The 13,474-nt window shown below is 49.4% G+C and overlaps 1 protein-coding gene across 3 annotated transcripts in view; it reads left to right on the forward strand.

The window, feature by feature from the left end:
* The first annotated feature begins 322 nt into the window (after window positions 1-322).
* Window positions 323-13,474, forward strand: part of ZFPM1 (zinc finger protein, FOG family member 1) — a 117,440-nt gene continuing 104,288 nt past the window's right edge. For 2 of the 3 annotated variants that reach the window (XM_035117130.2, XM_060276035.1), the window contains exon 1: window positions 323-781. In XM_035117130.2, coding sequence (XP_034973021.2) covers window positions 742-781 — 40 coding nt within the window. In that variant the 5' untranslated portion in view covers window positions 323-741. Of the gene's footprint in view, window positions 782-12,339; window positions 12,388-13,474 lie in introns of those variants that run through there. The other variant, XM_060276036.1, reaches the window with a different exon arrangement.

Raw genomic sequence — 13,474 nt, forward strand, 5'->3', positions numbered from 1 at the left:
TACCTCACAGGGTTGGTGTAAGGAAAAAAAGCTTCGGGTGGGGAGAAAAACCATGGAAGTCAGCTCTGATCTCCGCGGAGGAAAGGCAAGCTATAGAATGCGAGCAATCAATTAATCAGATGGGTTGAATCACCGCGGAGGCTATGTCATTCGGGTCCTCACCTCGCTCTCCCCAATCCCTAATTTATTCCCCGCGCGGCTGTAGCTCCGCCCACTCCCCCTCCTTGCATCCACCTTATCCGGTGGGCGTGGCTGGGATCCGAGCGGCTGCCCTATGAGCAGCTGCGCCTGGGCCCTGCTCGACCCGAGGCCACGCCCCTTCTGAACGTTCGGCGGTTTTGATACATTTTCAGGTTCCATTGAGAAAAAAACAGACACGCGCGCAGAAGCCCCCGTAGAAATCTTGCAGAACGGGAGCCGGGAGGGGAAAGAAAGAGAGCGAGAGAGCGGCGGTGCGGGAAGGAAGCCGGAGCCCGCTGAGTGCCGGGTCGTCAGCTGGGGACGCCGTCGCTGGCGGCGGCGGCGGGAAGCAGCAGAAGACGCCGCGGAGGAGAGCGACGGAGGCGCCACCGCCGGGCGAGCAGCCCTCCTTCTCCTTCTTCCGGCCAGCTCGCCCTGCTTGCCCGCTGCCCAGCCCTGGGAGCGCCGGGTGGGCATGAGAGCCGCGAGCCGGCCGCCCCCCGCCAACCTGCCTCTGCAGCCGCCGCCGCAAGAGGAAGACGAAGCCGCCGCCGCCTCGCGATGTCCAGGAGGAAGCAGAGCAAGCCCCGGCAGATCAAACGTGAGTAGCGTCGCCGCCCCGACAACTTTGCTGTCCGCCCGCTCCCCTCCCCCCGTTCACCCCGTCCTTCGCCGCTTCGCTCCCGCCTGTCCGGGCTCGGAGTAACGTGCCCCCCATCCCGGTAATTTCTTCGTTATTTGCTTTTCTGTGTCCTGTTCCCCCCCCCCCCCGCCAATGCATCTAAAGTTAATGGTCGTGGAGTTGGTGCTTCGAGGCTTCTTCCTCTCCCCCCCCCCCCCACCGCCAAACTCTGAAGGGTTCTTGTATATTTCTGACTGGGAAATACTCCTGCCTTGCGGCGCGCTTAGACACCCCACCGCCGCCGCCGCCAATTATCCAGGAGTGACAAGGCAAGGCATGTGTCTGCGGGGCTGGGGCGTGGGGGGGGGCTTTTTGTCCACGACCCTTTCGACGCGGGGCTAATTGCCCGGGACCGTCCTCTTTTCTGCACTTCCACCACTTTGATCTTTGCCTTTTCCCGAAGGCTTCGGGCCAGTTTCACGTCCCACTTCCTTCCATGCAACTCCTGGATCGGGTCCTCCCCGCTCCATCTTCCTTGCTGGTATAGGTTTTAGGTCAATCCTAAGAGTCTCGGGCGGGAGGGGGGATTGCGCGATTTTATTCCAGTCCCTCCCCCGCTGCTCAGCCGCCTGCCTTTTACTTGACCCTCGTGGGAACGAACTTGGCAGTCTGCGGGGGGGGGGGGCGAGGCGTCATTTTGACAGCTGCCCTGTAGATGGAGGGGGGGCGGCGGCGGCGGCGGCGTTTTCGCTCCATGTTTGTCCCCGGATAAGAGGAATTGATACTACCCCACCCTCGCTAGCAATGTATATTTACACAATGACCATTCTTGGAAGCTCCCCCCAGCGCCGCCTCAGAAAGCAGCAGCCTGCAAGGCAGACGACCCGGTGAGGGTCTCTCTCGGGCTCCGCGGTGGGCAGAAGTCCCCCCTTTTGGGGGTTGGCGGCGCGATGTCCTTTGCCCTCCCCCCCAATCTTCCTGCTCCATCCCCGCCCCCTCCTCTCCTCCTTCCCTGGTGCGATCGCCAGGCCGATAGAGCCGTCCCTGATGAGAGCCGAGATAAAGGCTTTAAAATATTCCTTTCTGCAAGTCCCGTCCTGATAAGATCGCCCTGTCGGGATGGGCTGAAATTGCGATCTTATCTCGTGCTTGACTCACTCCCATCTCCTCTTGCATTAGGAAGCCTCATCTTGAGGGACTTTTGCAAATGTTGGTGGTGCGTGTTTTTTTAAAAGGGGGAGGGGGCTTGGGAGAGGGTCTTTCTTAGGAAATTTCTTGGAGGGGGGAGAATGTTGAGGGGCTCAGACCATGGTTTTAACTGTTCCTGGGACATTTGGTGCCTTAAAAATACCTGCCTCTGAGTATCTGCAGAATGCATTCTGGTACTCATCATTTATATCCTGATGAGCTGTTGTCCCTGGAGGAGGAATAGGATAACAGAAAAAGGAAGTGAGAAGATTATATATTTTCAACTAGGTGGGTGTAGACTTGTGAGTTTCACAGCACTCTTCATCGAGGAAAATGCTTTCGCATGTGCATTGTTGAGGCATTGAGATTTGTATTTGTAGCCTTTGGAGGTGTGGACAGTTGAAGTGCATGCTGTGGACGTGGTGTTCATTGAAGGAGGACCCTCTGCATTTGATAGTGTCCAATACAGAGAATTGTGTTGCTGGAAATCACTGGAAGCCAGGCCCCTGTGAGAATGTATCCACATGCAAGGTGCAGGAGCAAGCTTACTGCTGATAATGGGTTCCCAACCAGGTGAAGAGTTATGTGAAAGTTGGAAGCTTGCATAGACCATGCTTGGACCAATCATGGGTGTTTTCCCTATTTTACATCTCCTACTTGCTCATTTCTTAGTAACTATTCCTGCATCTGGAGAAAAAGAAATAGTTTCTGTTTCGCTTGAACTATTTTTTTAAAGTTTTTCTTTTTAAGGTACATGTTAGAAAATCCCAACTCTCCCACACTTTTGTTTTCTCTTTTTTGCAGTTGTTATATATTGGAAATTAATAAAACTGTATTTTTTAAAAGGTACATTTTAATACTCTGCTAGGTTGTAGGAAGGGTCATGGAACCATAGAGATGTAGAGGGCTAGAAGGGACCCCTCAAAGGTCATCTGGTCCAACCAGTCTCAACATACACTGTTCTCCATCCAATTTGAAACCATACCAGACCCTGCTTAGTTTTGTAAATGTGCCAGCAATTTTTATTGCTGCACCACCAAGGGGTGCTTGCAAGGTTCCAGGTCCAATCCCTGGCACCCCCTGCCTGAAACCCTGGCAGGGGGTTTCCTGCTTGGCAGGGGGTTGGACTGGATGGCCCTTGTGGTCTCTTCCAACTCTATGATTCTATGAGCTGCTGCCAGTCAGAGTAGACAGCACTGAGTGAATTGGACCAATGTTCTGCTTTCACATGAAGCACCTTCCTATGCCCCATTCTGCCAAGTTCTCTTTATGATTCTTTCTCCTCCTTGCTCTTGTGCTGCTGGTTATCTTGCCCTCCCTGATGCTTCCGCTCCACATATCCATAACCCAAATAAGTTTTGGTAATCCTTGATGATTTCCATATCCTGTCACATCAGTGTTAGCACCGCCCTCTCTGCAAGTTTTACTCTCCTGGGCATTCATATTGGCATCTTTGGATCAAACTGATCAGTCAAAGGTGGTCTGGATTGAGGTCAGCCATCTATGAAAGTGATTGGTTTTTTTTGGGGGGGGGGGACACAGGGGATTTTAATATCAGCTACTGGAACATTCCCACTGGCAGGTTTGACTGCTTTTTTTCTGCTCCCTTCCTTCCTGAACAGATCTTAGCCGCTGATAAGGCAGAGAGATGTGTGTGGATAGGGAAGCAGGGCCCCATGTGATAATATTGCTTTATCTTCCCCTGGAAATAATTGCTATACTAAGCTGCATCTACCTGTTTGCCTGCCTGAGCTGATTCCTTTTACTGATAAGAACAAAGCAAACTTTTTTTAAAAGGGTGATAGTTACCCCTGCAATTTCCATTAAGTTTTCTGAATATCCAACTTCTTCCTTGCCTCACAACAACTTTCCCCCCCTTTAGCCACTCCCCTTGTTTGTGGGGGCAGGACTTTCAAGCCATCAGCTACTTCATTATTTTGGATGTCTTATATTTGGGAGGAAAGCCATAACTCATTGGGAGAGCATCTGCTTTGCATGCAGAAGGTCCCAGGTTCACTCCCCAGCATCTCCAGGTATAGGGATAAGAGAGACTTGTGCCTGAAACCCTGGAGAGCTGTTGGCAGTCAGTGTAGGCTGTATTGAGCTTGGTGGGGCAACATGCTCCCATACAGTAATAAGTTTGTAACAATCTGAGATCCTGCTGGGTTGAAAAGTGGGTTCTGAACCCCTTATCCAAGGGGAGTTGGCTCGATTTGACAGATTTCCACCCATCGCAGTGGAAAACCAATGTGAGGAATTTCCCATGTTCAATATGAGCTTAGCTCCCCTCCCCCTGCCCCAGTTCTTCAATTTCTCCAGGTTTCAGTCCAGGAACATGTGAAACAATAATGAGTGCTTTTGCGCACATGCAGAGTGCATCTTTCCCTTGAAATATTTGGGATTAGGCATATGAGCTCCTAGTTCGAAGGAATGGGTTGCAGGTGGGATTATATCTGGAATGCTTAAAGAGAATGGGAGGGAGGCTAAGTCCCAGGGGTTTCTGCAGTGATGTTTTTGGCATTCAGCTGTGCTGTGCGAAATGCTCCCAGATTCCCTCAAATGATCCCGTGACGTGCGTAATGTGTACACGAAGAGTGAAGTTCCCGAGGTGGTTGAGGGGCTGGTCACGTCCGCCCATTTCTTTTTCTGCAACCGGAGGATTTGTGGGTCTCTGTGAATTATCCGGTGTTGGGCACAAACCTTTTAAAAAAAGAAGGGAAACTTCTTAATGACAGGCAGGCAGGGGGACTGCAAGGAAAGCCAAGTGCTGCTTCATTTGTGGGCTTAGGAAAGGCGCAAAGTGATCTGCCTGCTTCTTTTCCTTGGCCGAGGAAAGTGGCGCCATCCAGGACTGCAGGCCTCTTAGCGGCCCAGTGGCACATGCCTAGCAGAGATCCTGTGGCTTCCATCTTCCGGGAGATGCCGTTTGTTTGGGTGGCGTGTCGTCCTCTCCCCCGCCCCTTCTCCTTTCAACTTTCCACCCTGTTTTGTCTTGCCAGGAGTTGTTAGGTCTTTGTGAGCTGCTGTTGCGCATTAATTTCCAGCTCCTTTCTTGTCACCCCCGTGCGCTGTTCTCTGCTTAATAAGGAGCCAAAGGTGATCCGAAGATGGATTGGGATGTTTGCAGGGATGGGCAGCTCTGTGAATACATTAAGCTGACTTGCACTTGAAAGCTCCAGGCTGCTGCGGCGGCTCCTCCTCCGGTTTCTTCAGAGATGCGAAGGGATGATAAAGTGGAGGATGTTGATGGGAGGCCAGATAGAGATGGCATGAACTGATGAAGGGGTTGGAGATGGCAGATAGGCACCCTTTATTGTCCCCACCCCACCCCATCCTCCGTTGGCATGAAAATGGCAGTCAGCAGGTACACAGGGCAGTGAAATACGTGGGTGTTTAGAAAAATTGTTGGTTTTGTTACTTTGCTTTCTCTCGAGGGGGAGAAAAGTATGCATGAGTTAAGGCTCTTGTAACTGAGCTGCAGACCCCCCCTTTTTTTCTTTAAGTAGATGTCAGATCATCTCTGCCTTCCTGATTCATATCTGCTGACTTGAGTTTGCTTCACTGCTTCTTGGCTCCATTTCTATTCTCAATCTGCCCCCCCCCCCAATGCCTGATGTGAAATGCAGATAAATTTGAAAGAAGGGGGGGGATGTGCGAGGGGGAGGAAGCCTGGGAGATTGGCAGAAAGTGATTAGATGAAGATGAGACCCTGGATTATATTTAACCAGCTAGTTGGTGTAAGTTTTTATTATTATTACTATGATAATGAATTGCTTCTCAGGCCACAGATATGCTACCATTTGTTTGCATTTTTTAAAATAGGAGAAATACTATACTAGTGGTTCCCAAACATTTTGGGTCCTCTACCCTATTAAAAACATTATTCAAAATAGCAATTTGCCCAGCCCTGTAAGGAAGATGATAACACACTAAAATTCATGAATTGCACATTTATTCAAAATTCAGTTATAAAACTAGTTTAATTAATTCAACCAAATTGATGAACTTGGTCCAGTGATGCCAGATTTCAAACTCTATTAGTCGTTTACACCTCCAGCAGCCCCCTCTAAGCACCCCATTGGCTCTTAGTGCCCCTTAGGTAATTTCAATGCCCCCCCCAGGGGCTGGTACCACTCACTCTTGGCTTTGCCACAGGCGACACTTTGCCCGCAGGTCATCTCCAGTAGGACCAGGAGCAAACCCTGCCTGAAGCCCTGGGGAGCCGCTCCTAGTCAACGTGCCGAGGGGAAGTCAAACATTTAAAGCACACCATTTCATTCCAAAGACTCTTGGGAATTGTAGTTTACCCCTCACAGAGCTGCAGTTCCTAGCATCTTAACAAACTGAAGTTCCTGGGATTCGGGGAGAAGTCATGTGCTTAGAATGTGCTTTCAATGTATGGTGTGGATCTGCCCCTATAGATGGCCCAGTGGTCTGACTCATTCTAAGACACCTTCCTAGGCAGACGTCAGTCAGTCAACCTGGTGGGCTTGTATGTGCAAAGAGTCTGTTCTCCTTCTGTCCCGTCCTGTGGAGGATGTGCGTTCCTTCCGAAGTGCCACAGCAGTTACTAGCCGTGACTGTTCACTACAGAGATGACTAAGAAAGTTGTCCCTTACCACTGGCAGTATAAAAATCACTCTGATTGCCACTGGAGTTTAACCACATCTGTCCTTTATGGTTTGTTTATTTTGGGGCCACCCCTCAGCTGAAGTGCTTGTGAAGGGAGGGCAGTGCACAATAAAAATGATAAAACAATAAAAAGTAAAAGTGCAACCTGAGAAGAGCCCAGCCTTGGAACCAGAGCATTTTCTTTCTTATAGATCTCAAGAAGAAGAGCAAAGGCTTGTGTAGTGTAGCCTCTCCCATTTCCCAGGAGTAGCCAAGGTGATGCTCACAAACAGGTGCCAAGAAGCCCTATTCCTCCTCAGCAAGAGGCATTTAAAAGCGTACTGACTCTGATCTTGGAGGTAGAGTATAGCCTTCATGGCTGCAAGCCATCAGTAGCCTTACTTGTGCTGTCTAAAGCAGGCACCCCCAAACCCGGCCCTCCAGATGTTTTGGGACTACAGTTCCCATCATCCTTGACCACTGGTCCTGTTAGCTAGGGATGATGGGAGTTGTAGTCCCAAAACATCTGGAAGGCCGAGTTTGGGGGTGCCTGGTCTAAAGGAACACTTCCCTTTGTCTGCTCCAAATCGCCCACCATCCAGCCTCAAATCTAAAGAGCGGTAAAAGGTCAGCAGAGTGGTTTGAAAGCCAGCTGATGTTATGTGCTGGCCAAAGAAAAACTACTTTGGAAAGAAAATCGTATCACGGCTGACGCCAGGCAGACCCTCTACCCTTATACTGCTCCTCTAGCTCACTGTGGGGTTGGGGAAGCTTTGACCCTCCAGCGACAGCTGGATTCCATTTTCCTTCAGCACCAGGCAGCATGGACAGTGGTCAGGGATGATGGGAGTTGTAGTCCAGTGACATCTGGAAAGCTGCAGGTTACCCAGTCCATGCTGGCAGAAGACCGATGGCTGTCAGAGGGATTATGCCCCTGAATACCAGTTTGCTGGGAGTCGCAGGTGGGCACGGTGCTGCTGTGCTGAAGTCCAACTTGCAGGCTTCCACAGGCATGTGGTTGACCCCTCTGAGAACAGGATGCTGGACGGGTCACTGGCCTGATCCAGCAAGCTCATATTCTGTTCTTAAGGAACTTCTAACTAGTATTTGCTGAATGTCAGGAAGTACTATTCCACCCCTTATTTTTCCTCTGAAAAATATTTCATAAGCTATTGTTCTGTTATTGAAATGTTGCTGTCTGATGAGCAGAATCCTTTTGGGAGAGATGTCATGGTTTTTGAGAGACAAGTCCCTCCAGCTGAAGGCTGGGAGGCTTGGCTGCTACAATAATTAGGATAGGGTAGATCCCATTTCCTGGACCCTTTTTATTTTTTAATGCCATTTTTCTGCCACAAAGGCCTTTTGAATAGTTCACTGTCTAAAGTTTAAAATGTTTGTGAAGGGTTTGTTTAGAGCTCTTGCTTTGTATGCAGAAAGGCTCAGTGTCCAACCCTTGGCATCTCTGGTGAAAGAGGATTCTTGTAGCAGACTCCCTCCTAAAAAGCCCCAGGCGGTAGCAAAGCACGATGTTACTGTGGCTTGTGGCAGCAGCTTTTCAGACATGCTTTTGTACGTCATGTGTACATATGGTGATACACTTCCTGAATTATCCTGGGTTCATAGCATTTAGGACAGCCTCCCCCAGCTTACTGCCCTCCAGACCTTTTGGAGAGTTTGGGCTTTCAGGTTGGCCACTGTGAGAACAGGGTGATTGATGGATTAGGTGGGTCTTGGGTCTTGGGTCTGATCCAGCAGGGCTCCTGTTATGTTCTTATGACCACAACTTCCACCACCCCTGACCATTGACTGTGCAGGCTGGGGTGGATTTAGGCTGTTAAAGGTGAAGATGCAGGGCCCTTCCACTTGGCTCGGAAACAAACTAGAGAAGATCAAAAGGAATTGGTGTGATGTGAGCACCTGGGGGAAGTTTACAGCCTCATTCCAGACCAGCTTCTCACCTGTTTTCAGTGACATGCCTTGTGTGTGTGGCACATGGCAATGCTCAGGTTGGGAGGCACCCAAAGCATGGTAGACTGTACCTTTGTCAAAAAGGAAGTCCTCCATCGTACAGTGCATAATTAATTTGATAGGTTAGATCAGGGTCCCAAAACTAAGGCCCGGGGGCCGGATGCGGCCCAATTGCCTTTCAATCCGGCCTGCAGACGGTCCGGGAATCAGCATGTTTTTACATGAGTAAAATGTGTCTTTTTATTTAAAATGCATCTCTGGGTTATTTGTGGGCATAGGAATTCGTTCATATTTCCCCCCAAAAAATATAGTCCGGCCCCCCACAAGGTCTGAGGGACAATGGACCGGCCCCCTGCTGAAAAAGTTTGCTAACCCCTGAGATGACATTAAAAGGGATCGGACAAATTCATGGAGGAGGAAAGGGGCTTTTGATGGCTACTAGTCATGGCAGTATGGAACCTCCAGGTGCAAAGGTAGTCTATCTCTAAATACCAGCTGTGACCAGACATTTGTAGCTCACTAGCAGAGCATCTCCATTGCATCAGACGGTCCCTGGTTCATTCCCTAGCATGTTTAGGAGGGAGTGTAAGGTAAAGGGACCCCTGACCATTAGGTCCAGTCGTGACCGACTCTGGGGTTGCACGGTCATCTTGCATTATTGGCCGAGGGAGCCGGCGTATGGCTTCCAGGTCATGTGGCCAGCATGGCAAAGCCGCTTCTGGCAAACCAGAGCAGCACATGGAAATGCCGTTTACCTTCCCGCTGTAGCGGTTCCTATTTATCTACTTGCATTTTGACGTGCTTTCGAACTGCTAGGTTGGCAGGAGCTGGGACCAAGCAACGGGAGCTCACAGGGATTCGAACCGCCGACCTTCTGATCAGCAAGCCCTAGGCTCAGTGGTTTAACCACAGTGCCACCTGGGTCCCTTAGGAGGGAGTGTAGTGCCCCCCAAATGAAGTCATGGAGAGCTTCTACCACTGTAGGTGATACTGTGCTTTATGGACCAATAGCCTGATTTGGTAGAAGGCAGCTCTGTTGTGGTCCTAACTGCTGGAAAGGCTCTTCCTGTCATGCCCTGCTTCTTCAATTCCTGGAACCTTCTGGTTGGCTCCTGTAGAAGCAGGATGCTGGATTGGATGCACTGTCAGACTGGTCTAGCAGGGCTCTTCCTTATTTTCTTCTTCTTCTTCAGAATACAGCCGAGTCTCTAAAAGCCAGAGTATGGTGTGAAGGCGCATGAGGCCACCACCTTGCTAAAACCTAGCAGACCTGGATCAGTGTTAGGGTGGGTGACTGCTAAAGAACCAGATGTATGCCACCACGATGGGAGGAAGCAGTTAGTGAAAAGCCAGGCCGCATCCCGGAGCACTCTTCTCACACAGCAACATGGTTCTTTGAGAGTGTGCATCCCGTCGCACATCCCTGCCCCATATCTAGGTCAGCCAACCTGTATAGCATTTGCATCGCTCTCCTGTCTGTCTGGATGTTGGCTTCATCTGTCCTCAATCTTATGCTGATTTTGGGTGGTCCATTTCCAGAGCCAAACCTGATGATGAGGGTAAAGGAGAAAATAGAGCTAAGTGTCAGGTGTCATCTGCATACTAGCCCCCTGAATGATATTGTGCAGCAGCAGCAGCAGCAGCAGCATGTGGCTGTTGAAAAGCATGGGAGAAAGGATGTGACTCTTCAAAACTCTGCAGGACAATTCGCACCAGGAACAGGGGAAGTCTCCCAGTGTTGCCTTCTTCCGAGGTAGGAGCTGAACCCTGGCCAAGCATAGGCTCCAAACTGCAGAAGGATACTATGGCTGTTGGTTATTAAAAAGCTACAAAAAGACCCAGGAGAATCAATAGTGCCAGTCTTTCTCTGGTTGAGGTCATCTACCAAAGGAAGAAAGGCAGTTAGTGCCCCATAGCCTGATGGAAATAGACCCAGGTAAACAGTTTCCTCCCAAAGTGCTTGAAGATGATGATAACATCCTAAGAGCTGGTCCGCTGGGGGCCCATCTGGGCCAGCATCCCTTGCTGACAGTGGCCAACTTGATGCTGTAATGGGAAGTCCAATTTTGATTCCCTGCAAACTGGTATTCAGAGGCATTTCAAATCCTCTTTTAAGGCTATCTAAGTTGGTGGCCACCACTATGTCCTATGGCAGCCAGTTCCATATTTTAACAAAGTGAGTCCTTTTTGACTGTCCTGAGTCTCCCACCACCAAACTTTATAGGCTCTGGTATTATGAAAGTGGGAGGAAAATTTGTCTCTGTTGGATCCGCCTTTTAAAAAACACAAAGTGTGTAATTTTACAGGACTCTATTTCCCTCCTCCCCTTTTACTTGCACCCCCCCCTTCCCCAAACAACAAAGTTGTGGTGCCTTTCCAACAGCTTTGTCCACGATTGAAGCCCGTAAAACACACAGCAACTTTGACCCCGGCTAGCTGCTGGATGCTCTTCCCCCCCTGCCCCGGTTCAGCCAGCGGTGGCAAGTGCCCTGTGGAGGTTTGGCACGTAATTGCTTTCGCTATTAAGGGTTTTCAGAGAGCAGCCTTAAGCGCAGCGTCTCTCTCTCTCTCTCCTTTTCATTCCTCTTCCTTTTTGGCTGGAGCGTAGATGCTGCGTTGAGTTAAGGCAGTAAAAGCTTGATTGTAACTGGGAGCTGATGGTGACTCTGATAAGGGGATCAGAACATCCAGCTATCTGGCCATGCCGGGGCTTTAATTTTTAAACCCACTTTTCTATGTTCTCCTGGGCTTTTGCCCTGGCAATTGGCTAGCTAGTTGTTGTTTTTTAGTTCCCCCCCCCAAGGTTGCTGCAAGTCAGTCAGATAACTGCAACCATAACTATAAAGACTATTTTAATACCTTCGTCCACCCTGCATCCTTCATTTTTGTTTTCTGCTCCTCCCATCAGGTTTTTCTTCTCTTTTATGACTAACCTACATAGCAACCTCAAGGTGCACCCTGGCACCAGTTGTTTTGTTTCTCTCTCTCTCTCTCCTTCTCTTTTGTTCTGCTGTTTGATAGTTGTGGACAGCTGATAATAAAATAAAAAAGAGAGAAGAAGTCAGGGAGCTGATCCCTAGCCGAGATAGCTGGTTACATTTATTAACTTCAAACACGGGAGTGTGGGCACACACAGAAAATGATCAAACCTCTTGGCAGCTGTGTATATGCTTTCCTGCAAGCAGTTACAGTCCTGGGCTCTTTAGATTGAGGGGAATGATAAAAGCCTGCAGATTGATCTGGTTGCGATTGGGTGGTTGTGCACATTTAATGTTTTTAAAAAACAAAAACATGCGCACACGCACACACACACCCAAACAAAGCAAAACTCTCCTGTGAGAGCAGGGAGGCAGAAATTGTCTGTAAAGTTTTGTAGGAGCATTTCTCGCCTCCCCACCCCGTTCCCCGAAACCCTCCCCCCTTTCCGTTTTTTGCTTTCTGCTGAAGCAGATCTGAGCTGCTGATAAGCAAGGGACTCGATCTCTCCTCTGATAAAGATTGCCAAGTAAGATAAAGGTTTCCTTATCTCTACCAAACAGACGGCAGCAGGATTCGCCTACTACAATAACAGACCCTGGAAAGGGGAGGCAGGAGGGCTCCAACGATTTGTTCCATTGCAAATGTGATTAATGCAGGCATTTTAATTATCTGATTGAGATGGTGGGGGGGAGAGGTTGGGCCCTTCCCCACACTTGCTGTAGCGCAGAGATATATGCAGTATATATAATATGTAATATAATGTGTCCTTTTTCTTTTCTTTTTAGACTTGATTTCTCTTCTGGGTCTGTTTATCAGCCCCAGATGTTGCTTCGTTCAAAGTAAGCTTTTAGATCCTTATCTTCCATTCTGCTAAGTGTAGCAAATATGTCTTTTTAATAAACTCGAAAGGCAAGTCTTAAATGCTTGTGGATAGTCTCTGAGCTGTGGTATGGTGGTGGTGTCACTTAGCTGGCATGTTAGGTGACTCCTGTCCTGGGTCTGACCTCTCTGCTACATTGCTTTAGAGTGGCTCTTGCTTATGGGTTGAGCGTAATCTCTTGGACCCTTACTTTGCTGCCTCGCTGGTATAGGGAAGTCGGGCGAGTCAGCTTCAAGGAACCTTGGGCAGTTTAGGAGATGAAATATCCCAGATTCTACCACCTCCCAAACACAAACACACCACATGGTGTAGGATGCTTGTTGAAACTATTTGCATAGTTCCACCCCCCCCCTTCCCCGATTAACAGACTCTTAAAGCAAACATAGGGACGCGGGTGGCGCTGTGGGTTAAACCACAGAGCCTAGGGCTTGCTGATCAGAAGGTTGGTGGTTCGAATCCCCCGCAACAGGGTGAGCTCCCATTGCTCAGTCCCAGCTCCTGCCAACCTAGCAGTTCTAAAGCACATCAAAGTGCAAGTAGACAAATAGGTACCGCTCCGGCAGGAAGGTAAATGGCATTTCCGTGTGCTGCTCTGGTTCGCCAGAAGCAGCTTTGTCATGCTGGCCACATAACCCGGCAGCTGTACGGCGGCTCCCTCGGCCAGTAAAGCGAGATGAGCGCCGCAGCCCCAGAGTCGTCCACCACTGGACCTAATGGTCAGGGGTCCCTTTACCTTTGCCTTTTTAAAAGCAAACATATTTTTGGGAGGGTACTGCACTTGCTGAGTGTGGAGCATTTAAAGACATGGGAAGCTGCGACATTTTATTTATTTACTAGTATCATGAAGCCCATTGAAATAATGGGTGCTAGAGCAAAAGGATTCCTGCTTTGCAGTGGGCTGCACTAGCAGACCCTCAGGGTCCCTTCCAGCTGTATAATTCTATGACTTCTATGACAGGTTTCAGCCGAAGAAAACAGGGAAAGGGCTGGTTCCTGCAGCAATTTTTGCTTAGCTTTGTGGTCCACAGAAGGGGGAGACCCCAAAT

The sequence above is a fragment of the Zootoca vivipara genome, chromosome 6, assembly GCF_963506605.1.
Source record: "Zootoca vivipara chromosome 6, rZooViv1.1, whole genome shotgun sequence".
In the NCBI taxonomy this organism is placed as follows: Eukaryota; Metazoa; Chordata; class Lepidosauria; order Squamata; family Lacertidae; genus Zootoca; species Zootoca vivipara.